The 27,801-nt window shown below is 36.3% G+C and overlaps 2 protein-coding genes across 5 annotated transcripts in view; one reads left to right on the top strand and one right to left on the bottom strand.

Moving 5' to 3' along the window:
- The window catches only part of LOC131687868 (uncharacterized), a 109,178-nt gene that overhangs the window by 17,388 nt on the left and 63,989 nt on the right, over window positions 1-27,801 (top strand). The window lies entirely within an intron of this gene.
- The window catches only part of LOC131689023 (FMRFamide-related peptides), a 60,495-nt gene that overhangs the window by 5,062 nt on the left and 27,632 nt on the right, over window positions 1-27,801 (bottom strand). The window contains exon 1 of one of the 4 annotated variants that reach the window (XM_058973755.1): window positions 15,989-16,102. The exons of 1 other annotated variant lie outside the window; for it this stretch is intronic. In XM_058973755.1, coding sequence (XP_058829738.1) covers window positions 15,989-16,010 — 22 coding nt within the window. In that variant the 5' untranslated portion in view covers window positions 16,011-16,102. Of the gene's footprint in view, window positions 1-15,988; window positions 16,103-16,481; window positions 16,816-27,801 lie in introns of those variants that run through there. 2 more of the 4 variants (XM_058973757.1, XM_058973756.1) reach the window with 2 other exon arrangements.

Genomic DNA, 27,801 nt, shown 5'->3' on the forward strand with positions numbered 1-27,801 from the left:
CTAGTGCACAGCCGGACGTTAAATTCCATACAATTGCGAAGGAAATAAAGCTTCATTTGGCTTTCGCCTCTTTCTCACGGCAACAATTATGTTTGTTTTCCGCATTTCCAACGTAAAGTGGCAGCAATACGAAACAATATCTAGAACGGATTTTTCTTTGTATTTAGGTTATCCATTCACGAAAAAAGTCATGCGGAGGTGGAAGCCATCGTAGTCGTCTGGTGAAGGCGCCATCCCAGAAGAACGCAGTTGTCTGGTGGTTTATGCGTAGCATTTTTCTCAAAGTTTTTTTGTAATTTTTTTAGAAAGTTGGGTGAAGCGTATTGATCGAAACTTTTGTACATTAAACTACATCATTTCAATAACATCCTGTAATTTTTTCATGCAAACATATCTACAAGCGACTCGGTGACGAAGCTTTTTGTGGAACGTCTCTGGAACACGATTTGCGGTGTTCACTGCCATTCAAAAACTACTTAATCGATTTATTTCAAACTTTGCATATACATTCTATGTTAAAAATACCTAACCCCTACGTTAAGTTTTCGGGATAATTTTTCAATTCAGGGGGCTTTCTACTCATAAAACGGCGGAATTTCTCTTGAAAAATAGCAATTCCGCCATTTTTGACTGAATCGCCGAAATTGACTTCTATAGTCAGAATATCGGTCTTAATAGCGCGGTCTGGGATATTCCCTCTGTTGAACAGGCTGCTGTTCAACGAGAACCCTATTAGCCAACTGTCATTTAATCGAGCAAAAATGTTTGCCTACCTTGCTTAGCTACAAATTTCACACGAGCAGTTACTCTTTAGATTAATTTAAATAAATAAATTTAGATTAATTTAAATAAATTAATTTAATGTACATTAACATCGAGCTAGAAAAAAGGTAAACGAAAATTAGCACACTTTGCGCTATCTAACACCACCATTTTCGTACCAACTTCCAATTATCTGGTACACACTACTCGACACGATCTGCTTACCGACCTTTCCACAAACGAAGTTACGATCAACCTCGAATCCAGTAAGGACCTCTCTTGAGAATCCGGAAACTGTAAAGCGGACCCTACACCAGCAGAAATATTGACAATAAATCATTTATTGATCAATACATTGATGGTGTAAGGTAATCTTGAAAATATTGATTCTGTAGAATTTAAATGGGATTGATGGATTGAAGCAGTCTTTTCAATATATTTATTGACAATATTTCTGTCTCGTGTAGGGTCCGCTTAAGCCAAGTGGTTCAATTTAGAATTGGCTTGCCCGATGCAGTCGTCTCCTCATTCGATATCTGGCAAAATCGAACGTAATCTTATGTTCGTTACTATTTAGTTAAGCCGCTCGACGTTCAACTGAACATCGAATTTAATTCCTTAATATTTAAAGGTTATGTTTATTATGTTTATTATTGTTTCAATGAAATATCTATTTTATATGAATTATATGGCAATAATAATAAAATTACTTGTACCCACTGCTGATAATAGCAAAGACACAATCCAATCAACCGGGCACACTATTTACCGATCATCAAGTTTGATGGATCGGAGACAAATGGTGTAATATGAATATACTTATATTATTAGTTTCCATTATTTTAGAACATAAATAATGAAATGATATTTATTATTGCTGCTGTATCGGTACCCGTTACAAATGCTTTGTATGGGACCTAGTAATCTAGGGTTTATATTTTCCATAAATTTGATGAAAATGTCTGCTAAATAATTTTTCTTGGTCTATAAACGATGTAAAAATGAACATTAAAAATTGTATGTATTGATTCATATATCGAACGTTAAATTATGATTTATGGATATTTACAAAACGATCCATAATCCGAAACAATTCATTAATATGTGCTTATGCACCAGAAAAATAGACTTAATGAAATCATGCGAAATTTTTGCTATTCGAACTAATAATGAAGTATATTACATTTAGTTGTAATGCCAAACTACAACAAACAATGCATACATTATAGTTAGAAAACTTAAGCTTCCGTATCCCACTAGTCAGGTAACTGACCTCAGCTAACCTGAAATCAATATCAACTCTATCTATGACATTAGCGGGGCAAAATGCACCCTTTGCTTATTACGAAAACAGCTGAAAATTTCTAGAAAAGGGTAACACCAGTCGGGAGTCCACCATAGTAAACATACACTGTCAAAGTTTGATAACCGTAGATCAATAGCAGCTCGAGGAATAAACAATAACGTGCTCTTTTGATGTGATTATTGTGGATCGTGCAATAAGGATTTTCAGCTCTTATAGATGCTGTTTTACTATTATATCAGTGCTTTCCAGTTCTATTTATACCGTAGCTCATTATTCTGTGGCACTATATATGAAAAATCTACTAAATAGTTCACTTTTTGCTAAATTCATATAGCTGCTCCATTGAGGGCAAAATGTCCTCTTCTTTGATTTCGCTGGTTTTTTAATCGAAAAAAGAAAAATCGTTCTGAGAACCTACTAATTGCATAACCGAAGGCTATTTTATGGCACACTTTTGTGAAATCTCGTCAGAAAACAAACTACATGCTTGTTCGCCGAGCATTATGCCCCGTTGTTGCGGTGCATTCTGCCCCGTTGTTGTAGTGCATTATGCCCCGTTGTTGTGGTGCATTTTACCCCCGCAAAGGTGCGTTTTGCCCGCTTATTTTTCGAAAGGTAATTTTTAATGATTTTGAAGAATTGAATTATTTTCGCGTTTTTTGAATATTTGCAAAGCGTTATGATTGCGATTACAGAGGAAAATGTTGGCTAAACGATATCATTAATTAAATTCTTCCAATTGATGTTCTACAACTGAGTTACGGTCATATTTCCTTAAGGAGTGTGTTTTACCCCATATTCCCCCAAATACTCATAACAGTGACAATGCTTTAAGAAGTGAGCTTAAACTGGGAGCTAGTGTGATGCGGCACCCTTTTGTATGGATCATTCACACTCTTTTAGGGATTTTCAGTTTTGTTTTATGGGACATGGACAACTTTTTGATGGATCGCTTTACATTTGTTTATGGATTATTTTAAATATTTTATCTGAAAAAGTATATTTTCCTATAGCATATTAACCATTAGAGATAGCCATATAGCTTCTTCAGGAAAGTTGCTTCCATATGATTGATTTATAACTTTGTAGAACATTGTGAAGCTGAATTTTACATATCTAAAAAGTTGATACTTTGAACACCCTAACCACAAGAACCACCCTAATAAAACTAATATAAAAAAATCGGCAAGAAAGTTCTAAGAAAGTTGGCCGAAGATACGATATATCTAAAGCCAACGGTTTGAGCGTAAACAGTTCTGTCTTCCTAAATAAAGCTTTAGGACCTTAGTGCATTGTAGACCAAATGAGAGGCTGAGAGCAAGAGTGGGTTAAAAATTCGCTGCGAGCAAAAGCGGTATACGTTTTATTTAGAGCAAAACCGGTTTAAGTACCAGTCAGAGCAGAAATGGGATAAAAAAACCTTAGCGCAAAAGTGGGTTAAAAAGATATACCACTTTTGCCCTGAGAGGATATATATTCCATTTTTATTCTAAGAATGTTTTCAAAAATGATTTATCACCAATCAGGGAAAACCATCATCAATATGGGTATCATTTGAAAGGAGGTGGTTAGTAGATATGGGAAATCGATAATTACGCCATTTTGAATTCCAAGACGGCGACTTCCGGTTACCACAAAATAGTGAGAACCACCATCAATATGGGTGTCATTTGAAAGGGGATGGTGAGCAGACATCGAAAATTGACCATTACCGCCATTTTGAAATCCAAGATGGCGACTTCCGGTTACCACAAAATAGTGAGAACCACCATCAATATGGGTATCATTTGAAAGGAGGTGGTTAGTAGATATGGGAAATCGATAATTACGCCATTTTGAATTCCAAGATGGCGACTTCCGGTTACCACAAAATAGTGAGAGCCACCATCAATATGGGTATCATTTGAAAGGAGGTGGTTAGTAGATATGGGAAATCGATAATTACGCCATTTTGAATTCCAAGATGGCGACTTCCGGTTACCACAAAATAGTGAGAACCAACATCAATATGGGTGTCATTTGAAAGGGGATGGTGAGCAGACATCGAAAATTGACCATTACCGCCATTTTGAAATCCAAGATGGCGACTTCCGGTTACCACAAAATAGTGAGAACCACCATCAATATGGGTGTCATTTGAAAGGGGATGGTGAGCAGACATCGAAAATTGACCATTACCGCCATTTTGAAATCCAAGATGGCGACTTCCGGTTACCACAAAATAGTGAGAACCACCATCAATATGGGTATCATTTGAAAGGAGGTGGTTAGTAGATATGGGAAATCGATAATTACGCCATTTTGAATTCCAAGATGGCGACTTCCGGTTACCACAAAATAGTGAGAACCACCATCAATATGGGTGTCATTTGAAAGGAGATGGTGAGCAGACATCGAAAATTGACCACCACCGCCATTTTGAAATCCAACATGGCGACTTCCGGTTACCACAAAATAGTGAGAACCACCATCAATATGGGTGTCATTTGAAAGGGGATGGTGAGCAGACATCGAAAATTGACCACCACCGCCATTTTGAAATCCAACATGGCGACTTCCGGTTACCACAAAATAGTGAGAACCACCATCAATATGAGTGTCATTTGAAAGGGGATGGTGAGCAGACACCGAAAATTGACCACCACCGCCATTTTGAAATCCAAGATGGCGACTTCCGGTTACCACAAATAGTGAGAACCACCATCAATATTGGTGTCATTTGAAAGGAGATGGTGAGCAGACACCGAAAATTGACCATTACCGCCATTTTGAAATCCAAGATGGCGACTTCCGGTTACCACAAAATAGTGAGAACCACCACCAATATGGGTGTCATTTGAAAGGGAATGGTGAGCAGACATCGAAAATTGACCATTACCGCCATTCTGAATTCCAAGATGGCGACTTCCGGTTACCACAAAATAGTGAGAATCACCATCAATATAGGTGTCATTTGAAAGGGGATGGTGAGCAGACACCGAAAATTGACCACCACCGCCATTTTGAAATCCAAGATAGCGACTTCCGGTTACCACAAAATAGTGAGAACCACGATCAATATGGGTGTCATTTGAAAGAGGATGATCAGCAGACACCGAAAATTGACCATTACCGCCATTCTGAATTCCAAGATGGCGACTTCCGGTTACCACAAAATAGTGAGAATCACCATCAATATAGGTGTCATTTGAAAGAGGATGATCAGCAGACACCGAAAATTGATCATTACCGCCATTTTGAAATCCAAGATGGCGACTCCCGGTTAACACAATATAGTGAGAACCACCATCAATATGGGTGTCATTTTATAGGGGATGGTCAGCAAACACCAAAAATTCACCATCACCGCCATTTTAAAATCCAAGATGGCGACTTCCGGTTATCACAAAATAGTGAGAACCACCATCAATATGGGTGTCATTTGAAAGGAGGTGGTTAGCAGACACCGAATATTGATTATTACAGCCATTTTGAAATCCAAGATGGCGACTTCCGGTTACCACAATATAGTGAGAACCACCATCAATATGGGTGTCATTTGAAAAGGGGTGTCAGTAGATATCGGAAATTGATTATTACGTAATTTTGAAATCCAAGATGGCGACTTTCAGTTACCACAAAATAGTGAGAACCACCATTAATATGGATGTCATTTAAAAAGGGTCAGTAGACATCGGAAATCGATTGTTACGCCATTTTGAAATTCAAGATTGCGACTTCCGGTAACCACAAAGTAGAGAGAACCATCATCAATATGGGTATAATTTGAAAGCGGGTGTCAGTAAATATCGGAAATTGATTATTACGTCATTTTGAAATCCAAGATGGCGATTTCCGGTTACCACAAAATAGTGAGAACCACCATCAATATGGGTGTCATTTGAAAGCGGTGGTCAGTAGTCATCGGAAATCGACAATTAGGCTATTTTGAAATCCAATATGGTCACTTCCGGTTACCAGAAAATAGTGAGAACCATCATAAACATGAGTAACGTTTGAAAGGGGGTGTTCAGTAGTAGCCGTTTTAGATCCGATTTTCTTTCACTGCAAACATTACATTGCAACCACACGGTTTTATGCCTAAATGATCGACAACGACCAACCTGCTCTCGTTTACAACATATGTACTCGATGGATTTACTGACGGATTTCGAACTGATGCTATTCACATGGATCGGTTCGGCCTTCGACAAAATCAACCATGATGTCGCAATAGCGAAGCTGCACAAACTCGGTATTCATGGACAACTTCTGCGTTGGTTCCTCGATGGAAGGCAATTCCAAATCCGGCATCTCAATAGGTAGCCATTTCTGTCCATTAATTTTCCTCCTCTACTTTAATGACATCAATATTAAATTACAAGGACCCCGCCTTTCTTTCGCCCATGATATGAAAATCTTTCGACAAATACGGGATAAAACCGATTCCGAGTTTCCTCAGAGTGAACTGGAGAGCTTTAGTACGTGGTATGACCTAAACAGAATGGTTTTACATCCGAGTAAATGCTCAATCGTTACGTTCACTCGGAAACGCTATCCGATTCAGTTTAACTACCATTTATTCGACTCGAGCACTCCAAGACACTCTCACGTCAAAGGTGGTGGAGTCATCATGGATGCAGCACCACACACTTCATACTTCGTGGATGAGGCATGAAGACAATAAAGATAAAACAACCCAATGCAAGAGGTATGAGCCTAGAAGCGCAAGAGCATGGGAGGTATGAGCCTAGAAGCGACCGGGCCCACTATATGTTGGATACTGTCAACGTCTGTACATCAACATACGGATGCCACCCCCTGGATAAGAATGATCGACCCGCGCGAAATTAAAATTTTGTGATTTGTTTCTCGCATCAATAAAAATATTATATATGCAATTCCATATTAATTTTAGTGGTTTTAAAATAGGTTATATGAGGAAAAAAGCGAAAAAATGCTAATTTTCAATAAAATTGCTTTTGGTTGTATTTGGTTGTAAGGTGTATGAAATGACACCCATATTGATGGTGGTTCTCACTATTTTGTGGTAACCGGAAGTCGCTATGTTGGATTTCAAAATGGCGGTGAAAGTCAATTTTCGATGTCTGCTCACCATTCCCTTTCAAATGACACCCATATTGATGGTGGTTCTCACTATTTTGTGGTAACCGGAAGTCGCCATCTTGGATTTCAAAATGGCGGTGAAAGTCAATTTTCGATGTCTGTCCCTTTCAAATGACACCCATATTGATGGTGGTTCTCACTATTTTGTGGTAACCGGAAGTCGCTATCTTGGATTTGAAAATGGCGGTGAAAGTCAATTTTCGATGTCTGCTCACCATTCCCTTTCAAATGACACCCATATTGATGGTGGTTCTCACTATTTTGTGGTAACCGGAAGTCGCCATCTTGGATTTCAAAATGGCGGTGAAAGTCAATTTTCGGTGTCTGCTCACCATTCCCTTTCAAATGACACCCATATTGATGGTGGTTCTCACTATTTTGTGGTAACCGGAAGTCGCCATCTTGGATTTCAAAATGGCGGTGAAAGTCAATTTTCGATGTCTGCTCACCATTCCCTTTCAAATGACACCCATATTGATGGTGTTCTCACTATTTTGTGGTAACCGGAAGTCGCCATCTTGGAATTCAAAATGGCGGTAATGATCAATTTTCGGTGTCTGCTGATCATCCTCTTTCAAATGACACCCATATTGATGGTGGTTCTCACTATTTTGTGGTAACCGGAAGTCGCCATCTTGGATTTCAAAATGGCGGTGGTGGTCAATTTTCGGTGTCTGCTCACCATCCCCTTTCAAATGACACCCATATTGATGGTGGTTCTCACTATTTTGTGGTAACCGGAAGTCGCCATCTTGGATTTCAAAATGGCGGAAATGGTCAATTTTCGGTGTCTGTTGATCATCCTCTTTCCAATGACACCCATATTGATGGTGGTTCTCACTATTTTATGGTAACCGGAAGTCGCCATCTTGGATTTCAAAATGGCGGTGAAGGTCAATTTTCGATGTCTGCTCACCATTCCCTTTCAAATGACACCCATATTGATGGTGGTTCTCACTATTTTGTGGTAACCGGAAGTCGCCATCTTGGATTTTAAAATGGCGGTGAAAGTCAATTTTCGGTGTCTGCTCACCATTCCCTTTCAAATGACACCCATATTGATGGTGGTTCTCACTATTTTGTGGTAACCGGAAGTCGCCATCTTGGATTTCAAAATGGCGGTGAAAGTCAATTTTCGATGTCTGCTCACCATTTCCTTTCAAATGACACCCATATTGATGGTGTTCTCACTATTTTGTGGTAACCGGAAGTCGCCATCTTGGAATTCAAAATGGCGGTAATGGTCAATTTTCGGTGTCTGCTGATCATCCTCTTTCAAATGACACCCATATTGATGGTGGTTCTCACTATTTTGTGGTAACCGGAAGTCGCCATCTTGGATTTCAAAATGGCGGTGGTGGTCAATTTTCGGTGTCTGCTCACCATCCCCTTTCAAATGACACCCATATTGATGGTGGTTCTCACTATTTTGTGGTAACCGGAAGTCGCCATCTTGGATTTCAAAATGGCGGAAATGGTCAATTTTCGGTGTCTGTTGATCATCCTCTTTCAAATGACACCCATATTGATGGTGGTTCTCACTATTTTATGGTAACCGGAAGTCGCCATCTTGGATTTCAAAATGGCGGTGGAGGTCAATTTTCGATGTCTGCTCACCATCCCCTTTCAAATGACACCCATATTGATGGTGGTTCTCACTACTTTGTGGGAACCGGAAGTCGCCATCTTGGATTTCAAAATGGCGGCAATCGTCAATTTCCGATGCCTATTGACCTATACGGATCCTATATTACACGATTTCTAAGGCATCGAAAAATTTAATAACATTTCATTTCCCACAAATCCGAATAAGAAAATTCTGATTCTTTTCTTAGCGCAAAAATGGGTTAATATTCTATACCAGTCTTGCCCTGAAAATTTTGTCGAACCATTTTTGCGCGAATTAATATTTGATCCACTTTTGCCTGAGGTGTGTTGACTATACCATTTCTGATCTAACAGAATATTTTAACCCACTTTTGCTCTGAACAAAATTTTAACCCACTCTTACTCTCAGCCTCTCAAATATAGCTTCGGCATTTCATCAACACAACATAGTCCATAACGAAACAAATCTAATGAGAATACGCTCCACAGCATAATTAATTCGCTTGTAAAAGTGTTAGTCCGTTTTGCTGGTCTAGCTTTTGTTCGACAAGGTGTATTCCACACAAATATTTATCATTGTACGAACTTATACAATGACGCTACTGTGTCTGCAAACAACTCAATCTCAAGCACGCTATGCCCTGGTACACATTTAACCTGTTCACTAGTATGCGTGCGAATTACGCGTTAAGCTTTTCCCACAGCAAATGGTCTCCGTCATCGATCCAGCAAAGGACTTATACAGATGAATGAACATGTTTACGAGTGAAGGTGTCCTTTTCATGTGTATTAGTGCAAGGTTATTTTAATATCAATACTCTGATAACATTGAATTCATCAACATGTTTCTAATTGTTTGCTTGCTTAAGTTTCGACAGTGTAAGAGCAGCATAATACCTTTTTGTCCCGGATTAATAACGCTTTATATGCATTATAACAGTTAAAATGCACTTTTCGCATTAGATTCATACTTATTTGCATGTAAATCATACGGATCGCATTTAGAGTGTACTATTTCTTGGGAACGACGCAAAAAATTGATACCTGTTTTAGCACAATCCAATAACTGTAAGCCAAGTTATCAACAAATTAGCGTGACATTTTGACTAATGAGATGGATAAGGGCTCGTTTACCCTATTTATTAAAAGTATCAATGGGGTAGAGATATCGGCTGTTTATGTAGTGTGGTGAAATCACTAAGAACTGACATACAAGTCAAATTTTCAATGTGTGTAAGAAATAAAACTATCATTTTAAAATGTCACTAGCAAGTAGCAACTTGCCACTAGCCGGTGCTACTATCGGTAAGCAAATGCTATAGGGCGTTGCGTGCAAACTTGGATACAAAGGAGATTCATGCATGGGAACCTGTATGTGATGGTGATTTTCAACGTATTTTCATTTAAATGCTTACACAGATTTTTCAGGAAAGTTTGTGTAGCTTATATGTCTTTCTGTGGTGAAACTATGGTACTGCATCCAGAGGCTTGACCATCCACGTCGAAAGATCTCGCAACAAATCCTTTGCGTGAATAAAACCATGGAAACCATTTATCACTGCGGCGTTCTTACACCAAAGCATCATAGGTGAGAAACAAGTGACGCTAATAGAATAAAATTCATAATAACCGTTTAGCGTACTGAACGTGAAAGGTAACCACTTCACTAATGGGTTCCCGTTTTTTTAATGGGAAACGCCTTAAACTAACTAAGCGCAGAGTATATCGGTACACACGTGATGAAAATGCGTATACTTTTTTACTTTATTTTTATTTACGCGACTTCAATTTTTTTTCTCATTCGTCACGATAAAATTGCGTAGAGTTTAACAACTTCTCTAATTGCGCATATGAACATTTCTGTTGACCAAACCTACACCAATTAAGGCCAGGTCCTTCAAAAACCGTGATTTTTTTTAAAAAGATTCCATTTATTATTCCAAAAATATTTCAAAATTAAACTTTTTACAGATAAAAGTACATATATTAAACTAGTAAAAAACTTCTTTTTATTTTTTTTGCGGCTCCGAAAACAGCTGCTCAAACTAGACCGATTTGTTTGGTGAGTGTCATCATTTTCAAAAAGTTAAAAAATGTTTTTAAGTAGTTTAATATTTGTACTTTTACCTGTAAAAAGTTTAATTTTAGAATTATTTTTGGAAGAACCTGGTCTTAAGGAGGAATTACCATATAAACGATCAAAATCGTAATGAAGCTTAGCGCGTGGTTAAAGAAAGTTAAGTTGTTAAAGGCTGTGTCGTTAATATATCCGTTCATTTGGGAGATATTAAGTCGACCATGCGCCGGTGTCCCTGATTTCATCGCTGGTAGTTGCTCAAGAGCAAACCCATTGTTTCAGTAAAGTGCCCTCTTCAATGCGTACCAAAATAAAAAATCCAACCATGTTTAGAAAAACTGCCATGATTGTATTAATGTACTGGGTGGGGCATTATTATATGGAAAAACGTAATCATAACCACATCAACCGAGCCCCGATCAGAAGAGCACAACAAAACAATAACACTATTATAACTATGGTTGATATTTACAACAACTGGAGTTATATTCAGATAACGGAATTGAAAGTGGATTGCGGACAGTTTTCTTTACTATCAATATTATAACATAATCTATTATGAGACCATCAATTTATTTTGAAACAGAACCTGTTATAAATTCGGCTGGTTAATTGTTAAAATAACAAAAAATAAAACAAAAACCTGGCTAATTATAACAAAATTGTAACAAAATTTGATATGATTTTATCGATGTTAAAACTAAATGAGATATATTTTTTTTCCAAAAGTATATCGGTATTCTGTGAGAGAACTGTATTAGATATAATCATCTAATGATAGTGACCTAGTAACAAACGATCAATTCATAAATTGATGGTGTCATAATAGATTGTTATAATATTGATAGTAAAGAAAACTGTCCGCAATCCACTTTCAATTCCGTTATCTGAATATAACTCCAGTTGTTATAAATATCAACCATAGTTATAATAGTGTTATTGTTTTGTTATGCTCTTCTGATCGGGTAACTCCAGGTGTTATAAATCAGTTATGCCTTTCTGGTCGGGGCTTAGGACTTTTTTGGTTCTATTTGGGGTACCAAATAACTGTGCAAAATTTGTAGTCAATTGGTTTTGCCCCGGCGTAGCGCATTGCGTTTGAAATTAGTATGGGAAAACCTACTTTTTTGTATTTTCAATTCTATAGACTACAATGCAATCTAATTAGGATAGAAGGATATACACACTGAATTTGAATTACTGTGTACAGTAAAATTTTGCTGGGGTTTTGAACAGCAAACCGTTCGGTAATCAATTCAGTAAAACAATTCGGTTACCGAATTCTCCGCAATCCGTTCTCTCCAAACGTCAAAAAATACTGGTCAGTCAGCAGTTTCCTCTGAAAATGGCGACTTGACAGATGATTTACTGTACCTGTTTTGTAAGTTTTTGACAAGGTTCGGTAATGTTGGAACAATTTTGCCGAACAATCAGTCAATATTTTACTGGATAATGTTTATGTGCCGAAAAAACAGAAGTGCTGATAAATTCAGTGAAAAATATTGCGGGTTTCAGCAAAATATTGAAAAAATTACTGAAAATCGCAAAAAATGAAAACTTTATCGCAATGTTTTTAACCAATTTGCTGATAGCTCCGTAAAAACATCACTTTACTGTTCAAGTCGTCAAAAAAAATTACTGAACAGTTTTTGGCTGGTTTAGTGTGTAGTTCAGGATATGTTAAACAACTTTGCCATAGGATGTATGGTGTTAAAATGTCTCTAAAACAAGTTATAGTTGTTCAAAGATTGATAGTTCGAATTAAATGTCAAAAATCATTTCGTTTGCCAGCACTGCCGGTGTACCACTGATATTTCACTGATTCCCATCAGTTCGAAAGATGAAAAAAGAAAAAGTAACTGATGGGAATCCATCGGCAGCGGTGGGTAGCCTCTGTAGACACTGCCACCACCTTACACAATGTAGCAAACCTGCTACGACTGTAATCGCAATGGCAATAGTCTAATAAAAATCTATCCCGGCATTCGAAAGGCCGAGATGAACAGCAGCAATCTCATTGATTGATGCTAATCGTCGACAGGTTTTCAGTGGTGATCTTAGTCTTACGTGGCTTTTCTTTTGTCGGTTCTCACGGTAAAGAGTGACAAGTCTGTCTTTGCCAGGAGACATGCTGTAGACTTGAGTGATTCATAGTTATGCTGCCTAAGCTCGACCCCCATCAGCAGAAGACAAAAGTTAAGCCCATAAGGTATTAATATAAGATTTAATGGTCACCGCAACATATTTATTTCATGAACTTGTTGATTTTTTTTTGTTGCTCACCGAGAAAAACCAACAAGTTCATGAAATACGTAAGGTATTAAGCCTGTTCTAATGACCCTGCCACTTCTAGTTTTCCGATCTGTACACTTCACATCCTTGCTCTCACTTGAGTACTATGGCTCTAAATTTTTATAAGTTTCCCTACCCAGTAATCTCTAGCTAATTGAATGTCGTTAAAATGTGAAAAAGAAAATGTGACTACATAGTCGAAATAAAAAAGGAAAAAAAGTTACAGACTCAAAAACTGATGTCGAGTTTATATGGTAGAGGATTGCGTGGATTAGATCTCGGTTTAATACGCATTATGATTTGATAGCATGCTCTGTTCGATGCTGTTAACAGCATATCCAAAATAATACTGTCAAGTTGTCACGTTGAGCTTTTCAATTGAAATTAGTTTCATTAAGATCGGCCATTGCTGAGATAATTACATGACTTTAGTGCACATACATACATACACACATACTTTCAGACATTGTCCCAATTCGTCGAGCTGAGTCGATTGGTACATTGTATATGACCTCGGAAAAAGATTTCAAGGTTTTAGCGAATCCTATGCATTTTTTGTAAGAAATGAACCAATGCAATAAAAGAGTAGTCTAGAATGTGATTAACCGTTGTGTGTCAGACGCGGAACCCGGGTACCTTTTTAGGTTTTAATCAATGAAATTCCCATGTTTTATCCTTAGCTGGAAATTGCAACTTTGTGACATCATAGAACTTCATTAGGTTAAGCTTTTGGGTTAATAATATTGTTGATATAGTAAGTGGCGGAGTGAGGAAGGGGCCCTGATTTTTTTACTACGTAACAGGCCGACGTGGGTACCCGGGTACCCACAAAACTGAAATACCAATAACTAAGGTAATTTCCAACCGATTTTGATACTTTTTAATGTTTGGGATTCGGGAACTCATCCACTTTTAGACTCGGTAAAAATGAATCGGGTTACGTCATTCAGTTCCCGGGAATCCGGATTTCCGGAAGCATGTTCCAGTGCTGGGATATTATTTGTGAATTTCAATGGAATACTGGAAATATGGGTATTAAAATTCTTGGAATTGCATCAGTAGGCTATATCTCGTGGTTTTGGAACCATTTGGTTGTTTGACTCCGGAATGGACATTCCGGAGCAGGTTCCTCGGGGATCGTGAATGGCCATTCCATTCCAATTTCATTTTTCAAACTGCCATAGGGTCCCGTAACAACAAATGACAGACTTCCGAGACAATTTGAAGAGTTTTGATACTTATATTGATAGGACATTATTAAAATTTACAAATCATACCCTAGTACTAGAACATTACTCCGGAAAATCCGGATAACCAAGAACCAGATTCATCCGGTTCAAAATCAAAAAGTGGACGAGTTCTTGAATACAAAACATCTAAAAGTATCCAAATCGGTTAAAGGAAGCCATAGTTATGAGCATTTCAATTAGTGGGTACCCGGGTACCCTCGTTGGCCTGTTAAAGGTGTTTTTTGTTGGACACTTAACGGTTAACTATTCTTCAGAAAGCTGTAACTTGCTAGAATTCTTTTCAAAATATGTTTTTACGATTTTAAGATAGAAGGGTTAAATTAATCAAAGAAAATCATTAGCTCTGTCAACACTGCAAATGTATCACTAACACCTACGTTTCAAACCTAAATATCTCAGAACCTGTTTGTCGCAGATACTTGCAAACTTCGCATGAAGTTTTCAGAGTAGTTTTCCGAAATACATAAAGGTAGTTGGGAAATAAATAAACACCGGTTCAACACCTAACAGGATCGAACTATTCTGATACTATATAAATCATTTGCATTTACTCAATCAATTGCTAAAATCTGGGTACACAAATCTCAAAAATAAGTTGTAATTTCTTCGAAATCTAATTGTGAGTCATTCCTAGTATCAGTAGCAGCATTGTAGTAACCGTATAATGGACAGAACTTCAATTGGAATCATTCTGCGAAGTAAAAATGTAACTTCCAACTAAGTTTTAAGAACGAACCTAAAACAAGTCACAGGCTAATAATTATAATGTAAACTGAGACAAAAAATCCTTTCTGATCGAGTTTGGAACAAATGACGGTTTATTTACTTGTCTTGTATCTAAAAAATGTGGTAAATGATATAACAATAGTTCAATCTCACTGTTAGGTGGATCGTATCGGTTATTTGACTCCTCAACTTATAAGATTCAGAAAATTATTTTGACCATATCTATCGTAGACACCTAGTCTTTGCGAGTGATATATTCCGAGATATATAGGATAGAAACGTAAGGTGTTGGTGCTACATTTGCAGTTTTGACAGAATTAATTAATTGCTGTGATTAATTTAACCCTTCTATCTTAAAAACGGAATATCATTTTTATGAAAAATCCTAGCTAGTTACAATTTTCGGCAAAGTTGTTAACCGTATTCTGGACAATACTCCTATCTACTTTTTAGCGGAGATGCAAAAAACCAAGCAGTGTTTTCTATACTAAATTCCATACAAATTTTAAAAGCAATGTGCAAATCCGGGGAGCAACTAATCGCCTGCAAAACATGCATGGTCACCACAAAGGAACTCAAAATGTGCTATGCTCTAAAATGATACATGTCGAGCCACACTAACAGGCATGCTGTGAGACTCGATCCATTCGAATTTATGACTCTTATCCTCGATACCTCGCAGTAAAAAATGAAAGTCCTGCCCCGAAAGATGTTGAAAATGGTATTCACATTTTTCAGCTTCTAGTATGTGTTTTTGTATCTTCGCAATTAAGGATTTCGGGGTCCACCTGTGTTTTGCTATAAAGTGTATTATATCCGCCCATTTCTTAATGTCACATGCAACACATAAGCACTACTTACCCATTTTTTCAAAAATTATCATAACTCACTATTATTGCATGAGTTAGCATTTTGATTGCTTACTATTTTATCTATTGTACATGAACCTTCCAGTTGGAAATTTAACGTAATAAAATATTTTTTGGGGTGCTATTCAATGAGTTTACAAAATTTTGTGGTTTTCGAATAATAAACATATTTGGGTATTTAACAATAAAACACGAAAACTTTACCAAAAAAAAACCAGAAACACACGTTCTTGACTCAGAAATTTACTGTGTACTAACATCGTGTGTGCCTCTAAAAAATACACAAATTGTTCGGTCTTTGTTCTTCATTTTTAAAATTACACTATTCAAAATTAGAAATCGAACAAAAATGTCTTAGTTTTTTTTAGATGGTTTCAGTTTTCATTATCAGATTTTTAACTCAAATGGCAATCACATAAACTACAAATAAAATAAACATTTCCCACATGTTTGCAACTTATTTAACACTATTTTTACAATCGCACCTTATGTTTTATAATATTTGTTGAATGGAAAGCACTGATTGCTTCCACAAATAACTTCCATTGATTGTTGCCTACACACCTCAATCAAATTATTTCTATAAGTGATGTAACATGACGAAAGGATATTTCAAGGTTCAACTGGACACTGCATTAGGCACAGGCACGAAAAAAGTGCACCTCGTGGATTGACCGGCGGCAGATTGGCACACTTGTTCGAACGAGCGTGTCGCGCTGGATAATGAATGTAGTGTGCACTACCACTGTTTGTCTAATTACGTTTGATGGGGCTGGAGTCCACTAGTCTACTGGCTCCAGTGAACCATTTTCCAAGCTATCTATCTGAAAAATGTAGCGCCAAAGCACCGAATATAGGTTTATGTAGCCACATTTCGTTCTTTCCCAGCGGTGCGTACGCACACACAGCAATCGGGCTCCCGAAAGCACCCGGAGAAGGAGGAGATTCCCACCAGCAGCATGAGGCATAGCAGCAGCATCTTCAACACCGAATCGGTGGTTGCCAGTGTACCCAGTGGCAGCTCTACAAATCATAATATCACAGTAACACACGTTTGCTCATTGCAGGAAAAATTATGTTACGTGTGATATTTGTGTTACCCAACCTTAATTTCAGATAATGACGAAATCCTAATACGCCATCATCAGAAGACCTGGTACAGCTATGTTTCCGAATAACCACGACATATCAGATAAAACATAATTTCTAGTCAGAACTAAACATTTTTCATTTGGTAACACTGCTGCGTTCATGGTGTGTCGGTTGTTGCAATACTCGGCGAATTTTTCGCACGATCATGTTTTCCGGCTCCTTTGCAACTCCGAGCGAAAGCATGATGCTTTGTGCAAGTTTCGTTGGATGTGCTATCTTCGTTCTGCTGTCATTGTCTCATGTTGCAGCATTTGCCAAAAAAAATCTACACACAATTGAAATATGACTCACATAAGTGCGGTGCTTCTGATGCTATGGCTATCTGCCAATGCGTGGATGTACACATCCGTTAAGTTGCAACAACATCCCACTGACCGAAACTGGATGGTTGCGGAAAACCTTTCCTTTTTTGGCACTTCCTTTAGTGCACCGCAGAGGGCGGAATTTGCTTCCAGTGCAGTTAAGGATGAGCATGCGGCGGAAAATGAGAACATTTCATATGAGACATCAGACATGTCAACAGACATTAGAATGTGTGGGTTTGATCATGAAATAGTTACTGCTAAATTATTCAAACAGTAGTATGTTGAATCATTCTAAATTATGAATTTATTACAAATTTTAATTTACACATACTTCAATTTTCACTTGTTGATTCGTTTAAGAAAGTATACACCCAAAACCTGACCTGTAATACAATGAAGACCGATTTTATCAGCCCTTTGGTGAATTGTAAGCTGATAAAAAGGGGACATTGGCAAAATCGGAACATATATTTTTCTTTCTTTGCAATAAACTAGCATTCTTCTTTAATCCCTAGATATAGATATTTAAATTTCCCTGACACACAGAGGAGTAATTGGGGTCGAATTCTGGCCAAAATTATTTGCTGCTGAAATTGTTGTTATTATGCCTTAATATGAACTAAAAATAGACAATTACTAGTTTTTGGAACAATTTGACATCTACCCACCTACCAGTGCAGAGACCAATTTTCTATATCCTTCCGAATACTAGTAATTTCTAGGTGATCTTTGTGAATACATTTGTTTCTCCAGTTGCATAAACATTTGATCAGTGGGAAAGCGAGAAGGAAAGGGACGCCTGTGCATATTTTCATAGAGATACATTTTGGCAAACATAATATTTGGCCCTACAGCATTTCGGTGTACCTCAAATTAGTAAAAATTTCAATATTTTCAAATCGCTTGGGATTGGTGGATCGGACAAGATCGGAAGAGTTCGAATAATTTTTGTATAGCTGAAATCTTGTTTTGTAATACTGTTTCTGCAACTTTGCCGGATCTAGTCGTATAATGTAACTTTTTTATCATTCTAATTTGGAATAAAATGTTTATGGTATTTTTAAAGTTGGTGCAATACACAGAAAGTCTACTTTTTTAGTTAGTTTTAAGCTGAAGTTAAACAAACGGTTGTGTTGAACTAGGTTTGTAATAATATTGTCTTATTTAATACAGTCATCATCACTAGAAAGCGATTTTGCCGAATATATAACGAAAACGAATAAAATATCCCTTAAAATATCACCACTGGGCATACATGCAAAAATTCTTTAGCAATTTTTGATATACTCCTAATTTTGCCACTTTATACAGTAGGTTCTTAGGTATGTAAAAAAATATAACGAAACAAAAAAATCGAAAAAAAAATATTTTGGTTTTTGGCCAAGAATTTGTTCTAGTTACTCCTCTGTGTGACAGTGCAAGATTTAAAAAAATTAAATTTTTACATATCTCGGATCTCTAAAATAAGTAAAAAATGCTTAAGAAAGGATTTATTTGAATTCAGTATTTTTAAAACACATTGAATTAAAATTGTACATTAAGATTTACCAGTGCATTTTGTTAACTGAAACATGAATTAAAATGATAATTGAATTTAAATGCAGGACGATTTGTTTATTTTTGGCATAATTGCGATCCACGAGATGCTTTAACACAAAGGCAGTAGCCCGTGAACAACTGGACTGTTCTCATATATTAAACTCAAAAATTTGGTGATACTTTGGTGGGGTGGCATCATGAGCAGCAGGCACACGGTCTTATGTATTTTTTTAAAAAAAAGCAGATCATGCAAGCAGTTTTATCCCATAATTTATTTTCTAGAGATTGTATTTGTTCCATCAGACTTAAACGGAAAACATGGTAGGTTCCATTTTGAATAAAAAAAACTTAAAAATCTATTACACATCTTTGAAGTGACGAAAAACTTTGGATTCTAACCAGCATTTTCCCAGACACCGAGTTCCCGATAGAAACCTTACCACCAGGTTTCTGTCCTTGGTTTAACTAGGGTTCCCAAGTAGGCTGAGAACAAATGAAGAACAGATCTCCACCGAGGTAAATTTGAAGGATTGTGGTACCGGCGCTACCACAATCCTTCAAATGCACTGACGACGTTCATAACATACGTTACAAAATACGCTTATTACTTGAAACTTCTACAAATCCGCTAATGGCTTGAACGAAGCACACGGTATTTTGCGATCAATTCCTTAAGATCGTGAAAGTTCAGGTATTTTCATAAAGGAATCCGGATCATGCCCTGCACACTTATTTTTCCGCCGAATCTTAGCATTTTTGGCGACTTTTGCCGAGATGTGAACAGCCGAGCACTCGGCTAATTCATTTTTCACTGTGATCTCAGTAAAAGCTACAATTGTTTGCTGAGACTCGGAAAATATTTCGCTGAAAATAAGCAAACAAATAGGGCTTTGCCGAAATATCAGTATAAACTGATTTGATAGTGGCGCTAGTATACCACCACCATATGAGTATCATGAACAACGATGCCATCACCATATGAGTATCATGGTATTCTGTTCAAGCCATTAGGGGATTTGTAGAAGTGTGAAGTCGTTCCGAGAACTCCATTGGAGATGTCGAAGCATCTCTACTGGCGCGCATACCGTACCATCTGACACATTAAAGAAATTATATACCCCATCATAGGCGATCGTCCTAACGCTACATCAAGAACATGTCATAAAATCTTGATTGACACTCTTCGAGACAATTTGAACTTGACCAACCAGTAACGCGGGTGACATCATGTAAACTGTCGAATACGAATTGCCAATTTCCATAGCTTAATTTAATAAACTATACAATACTACTCTTGTAGGAATGGTTTTCGATAAAAATAGAAATTTGGGTTAAGTACGACGGGCAAAGCTGTTCGAAACTGTCATCAATTCTCTGAAGACGTCAAACATCTTCCCAAGGCGAGCGCACGATTTGATTCGAAGAAGTGGCAAGGTCGTAAACGCCGATCGACTCAAATTTTGACCGATTCTCCAATAAAAGCATTATTGGAGGAGCAGAAAAATTAGATCAAACGTAAGGGTACGCTAACGGAGGAAAAGAAAATCAGCGAGAGCTGGTAAATTTTATTTTCCTTACCTATATACGAAAAAAAAACTATGTTTTTTTTTAATTAAAAGTATTCTACTGATACATTTGACGCGTTTAACTTATTTTACCAAACTCGGCCAACCTACCCCAGCCATGGGGTTGGTTGGCCGATTTTTTTCCGCATTTGTTTGCTAATAACTTTTTCCCTGATTTTTTCATGAATGTAAAAAAATTACATATGTGCTCAAGGGTGACAGCGCAAACCGGTTTTCAAAAAGTCTAACCAGAATGAGTACAGAAATTCCGAAAGCAAAACTCGGCCAACCAGCCCCGGTCTCCCCTACATTTGTATATCATTAAATCTATAGATATGGATAGAATGAAAAACGGAGGGTGCTATAAGTAGATTGTTGGACCATGCAAAGGATTCTTTCAAATGCGTTCTTGTTTTAATTAACAAAATTTGCTGGAGGAATGAAGGTCAAGACTAAGATTACTTTTTTGATCGAACTAGTGACTTACAGTGGCTCTGTATAGATTAATAAAGTATTCTAACGTATCACATATATCCGGAATACGAATCATGTGTATACTAATACGCTCATTACCCACCAAACCACCAAAAACATGAATTGAAGCAAAGCACACTCAGCCATATTTTTTTCAAGCACAAATTCTAAAGCACACACACACGTCGCACCCTGCAGTATTGAACTCAATCTAAAACCACCCCACTCACTCAATTTTCAAATCATTCTGTGCCACCGTACTGGTACCCGAAAAACTCGTACACGGCTGCCGAAAACCAATAGCATCTACCGCTTATTGTAGCGTCCAGAAGCTATAGCCACGGTATACCCGTTCTCTCTAGAGGCACCCTTCTTTTATTGCTATATTTTAGATTAGATCTATGCTAACACTCACTAACACAATATATTGCTTATTCACTCATATACATACACTCACAATCTTTCTCATTCCAAACGTACAAACATGGCCTTCGCGATAACACAAACCTGATCGTTTTTCTCGAAATGTCGTTGTTCCAAAAATATTTTTTCCATGATCACGATTACCGATTTTCTTCAATTTTTTGTCAATTGATTGTAATTAATTTTTCTCGTACCTTAATGATTCCTTATTTTAGCAGAAATTTTTGTTTTGTAGATGAGATTTTTTTATGGTAATACAGTTTTAGAGCTTAAAATATATTCCCTAACAATGCAGCGATTTGTTAGGGAAAATATTATATATTCAACTAATCGTGAAGGTACGAGAAATACTCATATACCAATAGTTTACTTTGAGGTTTGGGATTTTAGTTGATCTATCAATCGTGATTACCGCAAAACCTTTTAACTAAAAAAAGGGTTTCGTGGCAAAAACCATAACTCCGCTAATTATCAATATATTTTTATAAACTTATGCTTATTTACTTCACTGAAAAATGTACTACCAAGATACTATAAATTTGATGTAATGAAATCATTGCTTTATGCCTTTACGTATAATCAAACTTTATTGATATTTTTCGTACGAAAGCGCCTGAAAATTTATTAACGCGGTCTCAAGTATCAACACACTGCTTGCGCAATGATGAATCGTTCACGTCCGGAAGCCTGTACCCTTGATCCTAGCAGCCCAAACTCATGCCTTCAGTTGAACAAATAGAAAAAATACCGAGCCATTCAGCTGCCAGCCATTCGGACAGAGAGATGACTGATGGTGAAATCTCCAGACAACCATATTCCGATTTTCTCCGGCTTCGTGATTTTCCTCCTTAACTCCTGTTGCTTGCTCGCTGACCGACCCTTGCCGTGTAACTGGTCTATTCACAACCAAATATGGGAAGCATTGCACCACGAAACGTCCATTCGCTATTCACAAGAAAGTTTTCTTCACTTGTGATGCATTCTGTTTGCTTAGAAAATGATGCATAGCAACCTGCTGCTGGAAACACACGCGAGTCAAAGCTATAGCAAACAATGAAGTAGCACATCAGATGATTTTTTTATTGTACCATTTCCCAACGCAGATGGATTCGCTTGCGAAACTCTTCTCGACCGGTTTGCATAGGGTTCTAATTAAACAGTTATATTTCGTTTTCATATTCGATGAATATAATGCTTTGAAAATCATCTACCGTTTATTGAACTATTGAACAACGGAGTGGCAAAGAACTCTAGTACACCAGTAGATCAAATTCTTTCTAGGGTTTCCGAAAACTGTGCTCTGTGAATGAACAATGCAGTGATTAAATAGGTTGTGTGTTTTATTCATACATGAAGTAATCTTTGTGAGCTTTGCGAGGCTATGCGACAAACATTCACGAGTGAAGATTTAACGCTGTTCGTAGAATTTCAAGCTTCATCGTTTGATCGCATTTTGTCCACCTAGTGACCTACGGTAATGCTTTTTCAGCCTTTTCGTTTGGTACTTTGTTGATGGTTAATTAAAGAGCATAAAGTTTTGGCTACTTTGTGATTCACAGTTCGTCGCTGTTGTGCTATCTTATGACAAACGCCATTTTGGGGTAAACTGAGTTAGATATGCTACATTACTTGCCTGAAAAATCTCTACAAAGTGGTGTTTTCAGAATTTTGAAATTCTACTTGGTTACTTAGATATAGCGATTGATGAGAAATTGTGAGTTTTTTGCTTCAAATCACTGTATCTACAGATTTGCTCAAGTTGTATTGAAATTTTAGATGTTTTCATGTGTAAAAATGTCTGAGGAACACAATGGCATAAAAATTTTCAAAAGAAAAATACACGAGTTGTGAGAAAAACACAGTTTAAATATTGAACTGAAAATATAGCAAATTTGGCAACACTGTAACCAAAAATAACTATTTTTCTAGATTCCCTGACTCATTTCCTTCAAAATGCTTCTCACCAATTGATTTCCTTCAAAATGCATCTCACCGATTGTTTATAGCCCAAATGAACCCAAAGATATGAATAAAAGTTAAAAATCGATGATTTTTTCTATGGAAAATTTTCCATGCACGATTATGACACGTCATACAAATTTTGTGATCAATACATGACACTTGTGAGTGAGAGTTTTGTTTACATTCATAGTAAAATCTCGTAACATAGTCAACCAATCTTAGCAATATTTGAGAGATTAATACAGAATAGATAGAAGAATCAATTGTCTTCTTTGGATTGTTTATCCCATTTATAAGTTTCAAGATATTCAATCTCAATTCATAGTACAACAGCGACGAGTTAGCAACAGTCGCGCGAGTGTATGAATTTTTCCATGCCTGCTCACAAATGTTGCTAATATCGAAACTTGTTGAAACGTGAACCGATCAAGATTTCTTCCTTGGTTTCTTCAACGACTTGTTTGTAGAGTGGCCGAACGCGAATGACATGTTATGTGTCAAAACAGCTTGCAGTATATTTTTTTCCTGAACGAGAATTTAATAAAATTTTAAAAAATATTCAAAAGCTTCATGGCAGGGGTTTGAACCCTACACCCCCCCCCCCTTGCGCACAGGCCTGTGAAGTCACATGCACGCAAGCACACACGACAAACACGTCAATATACAAACGCTTAAGTCCTTCTCGATTAACCACGCACACCTACGCCCGCGATCGCGCAGTCCTTATAACACCCCGGTAATAAAGTGAATGTTTTAGCACTTACGAAGTTTCAAACGCAAACCTACAAACGTACGTGTTCGCGCGATCATGAATCGGTCGCGCCCGGAAATCATTACCCTCCGTCCTAGCAACTTAGGTCCATATATTTAGTTGAAACAATAAAAAAATAAAGGTCATATCTACTAGATAACATCTTCCATGACGACATGACCGGGTACTCTATTGATATGGAAGATCTCACTTTCTTCTAGCATCTAAACCGTACACCAAAAATTAAGTATAAGATTCACGGTCCGCGCGCGATCATCCAAGAACACACGCGAATAGGCACACGGTTATAAAATATTGTATGGGTCATTCCACGTCAGATTTACAACCAAAAATTTTATTCCTTACAAAACTTTTTCTTGCATTCTTAAGCTAGAAATAATTGACACGTATTTTTTGTTTTTGCTGAACATGATATTTTTTTCAAGTTATTAATTTTTGAACTTTTGAAGTTTAATGAATTGAACATTGTTCAATCACTGATAACTCGGAAACGATTCGATATATGGAAAAAAATATTAAATAAAAAATAAAAAAAGTTGCATTTTCAAATGAACTTACCGAAAAAAAATTACAAAAAATATTTTTTGTTATATAACTTATGAAATTTGCAATTATTTGAAACAAATTGTTTTCACATATTATTTTCTTTAAATATCATGTTAAAAAGATTGTATAAAAATTTGGGAGGGGATATCAAAATATTTTGCAAGATATTGCAATTGTAAACTTAAAACAAGGTAATTTTGCGCTAAACGTCCAGTGTTAGGCCTGTTATATTTGAAATATCTCGTAAAATACTTCGAGTTCCATTCTGAAATTTTCACACAATCTTCTCGATATACATATAAATTATTTGAAAAAGCCAAAAAAATGTTTTTTCTTTGGCGTGGCCCTAAAAAAACTATTTGCAGAATACATAAATTACATAACAAAATAAATATTTAAAAAAAATCCGGTTAGATCATGCAAAAACGCAACTTTTAGTATTTAATGTTTTTTTTTCACTATTCTAATAGTTTATAAGTTATCGTAGATTGAAAAATGTTCAATTTTATTAAATTTACGAAGTTTAATTAAATATTTTATAAAGTTCCAAAACTCATAACTTGAAAAGCATCAAATTCAGCCAAAGCCTAAAATTCGTGTCAATAACTTTTAGCTAAAGAATGCAAAAAACTTGGAGAGAACTAAAATTGTAGTTGTAAATCTGACGTGGAATGACTCGCGTTCTACAAATTAAAGACTTTTTTGGTGGTATCCAAGCAAATAATTTTTTTAAGTCGCCCTGAAAACAATGTTTTGATAACATAAGTATATTAAGAAGATTATTTTAAAATTTCAGAATGGAACTCGAAGTATTTTACGAGATATTTCAACTATAACAGGTTTATCACTGGGCGTTTAGCGGAAAATTGCCTTGTTTTAAGTTTATAATTGTAATATCTCGCAAAGTATTTTGATATACACTCCCAAATTTTTATACAATCTTTTTAACATGATTCTTAATATTTGAAGAAAAAATATGTAAAAAAAATTTGATCCAACTTTAAAAAAATTAATTTGTTTCAAATAATTGCAAATTTCATAAGTTATATAACAAAACATTATTTTTTTGTAATTTTTTTTTGGTAAAAACGGTCCTTTTTTATTTCATATTTTTCTCCATTTATCGAATCGTTTCCGAGTTATCAATAATTGAAAAATGTTCAATTAATTAAACTTCAAAAGTTCAAAAACTAATAACTTGAAAAAAATATCATATTCAGCAAAAACAAAAAATACGTGTCAAATATTTCTAACTAAAGAATGCAAGAAGAAATTTTGGAAGGAATCAAAATTTTGGTTGTAAATCTGACGTGGAATGACCCGTATATAAACTTGTACGATAAAGTTAATTCGACTTGGTTGCAGATTATGGCTCCAGTCTACAATGATGTCTGCATCGATTGATGCATCAGTTATTCTCGATAATTGTTTCTCAGATAATAAAAGACTTAACTAAACATTACTATAATATCATTTCGCTTGTGCTTCTTATCTATCTTATCTATCTCAAAAGTATATATTTTCACACACAAATACACTACCATCAGTTAGGCGATCAAATATACGAAGAATACCAGAACAATAATGTTCTACTTTTCCTTTCGATGTTTTCAATATGCTTAAATTTAAATGTAATCTGATAATATTAATACTATGGATCCGATAAATTGAACACCCACAGGCACAATTTAGTACATAAGCTATATTACGAAAATTACTGTAATAAAGCCTTTTTATTAATTCTATGGAAAATGTAGTTAAAATTACAAATATAAATTTTAAATTGATATAAAAAGGCTCATAGACAAATATACGCCTGACGCAATGCGTCTCGCATTGATTTTTCCATTATGTAGTTTAAAAGCTGCGTCAGTCATTCAGTTATCTGAGACCGGTATGATTGCCATCAAGCCGTTCTCGTTCTCAGTTCTTTTTTCGGATAGATCTGGTCACACAAATTTTACATGAATCATCCTGGCGGAAGCTGATGTTAACAGAAAGGACAGAAAGGGCCAAAGAAACGCAAGAGCGTAGACGAACTGCTATTTACGATGACGAAACAAAGTTCAAATCCTTCATTTGTCGATAATCTACATAAAAAATCTTAAATGGAATCAACCAGAACGTCGCAGGAAATATTTCAGCTATCTGCAAACAATCCCACCCCTCAAAAAGAGGCTGCATTCAATGGAGAAATATTATTGTCGTTCACACAAAGTCTGACTAGAAATAAAAATAATGATCAATATGTAACCTATTATTAGTTCTACGGTTTAACAAAACTATTTTTCCGACGAAGAATCATAACCAGTTTGCAATAGTACAGGGTATGTTATACAACAAAGTCTCGCCACACTTTGATGTGCGAAGAGTGGAATAAATCTATCTTTAATGGTAATATTGTTGAGAATCGAAAACAAATTGGCATCTGGCAAACCTAGTGCCAATAAGATGTTTTTCGCACTTAGAGCAAAAAAAAAAACTAGGCGAGCTCGTACCATATGGTTTGGTTATAGCTTGTGATGGAATGAATGCAAACATTGTTAGTCAAACTGTATGTTTTGACGGTGATGATGGTTCCAGTTATTATTTTCATCATTTTCGTAGCTGTGAAAGCGTATGCAAAGCTACCAGCTCTTAGATGAAGCTATAATTTTCAATGTATAATAAAAACAATAATCGTAGGTGAGACACGTGTATTTAACAATTGTAGTAAATTTCATGAGACCCAAGAAAGTAACCGATTTCGCCCGAAAATTTTTCTTTTGACGCCGAATACAAATGGATACTATCCGAAGTATGGCATTCTTAAAACCTATGAGGCTGACATAGCATAGATAGTAAATAGATTACCATGTACGCAGCTCAACTGGGTTCGATTTCTAACCCCGCTCATAGGGTTTGAGATTTTTCCAAAAAAGATTTTTCTAACCCGAAAAAAGAAGCGAATGAACAATAAAAGTAAAATCTTTCAAAAAAATCAAAACGCGGCTTCATAGTTTAAGCCCAAAGTTTGTATGAACATTATAATCAAAAATAAAAGTAAAATCTTTCAAAAGAATCAAAA

Source organism: Topomyia yanbarensis, chromosome 3 (assembly GCF_030247195.1).
Source record: "Topomyia yanbarensis strain Yona2022 chromosome 3, ASM3024719v1, whole genome shotgun sequence".
In the NCBI taxonomy this organism is placed as follows: Eukaryota; Metazoa; Arthropoda; class Insecta; order Diptera; family Culicidae; genus Topomyia; species Topomyia yanbarensis.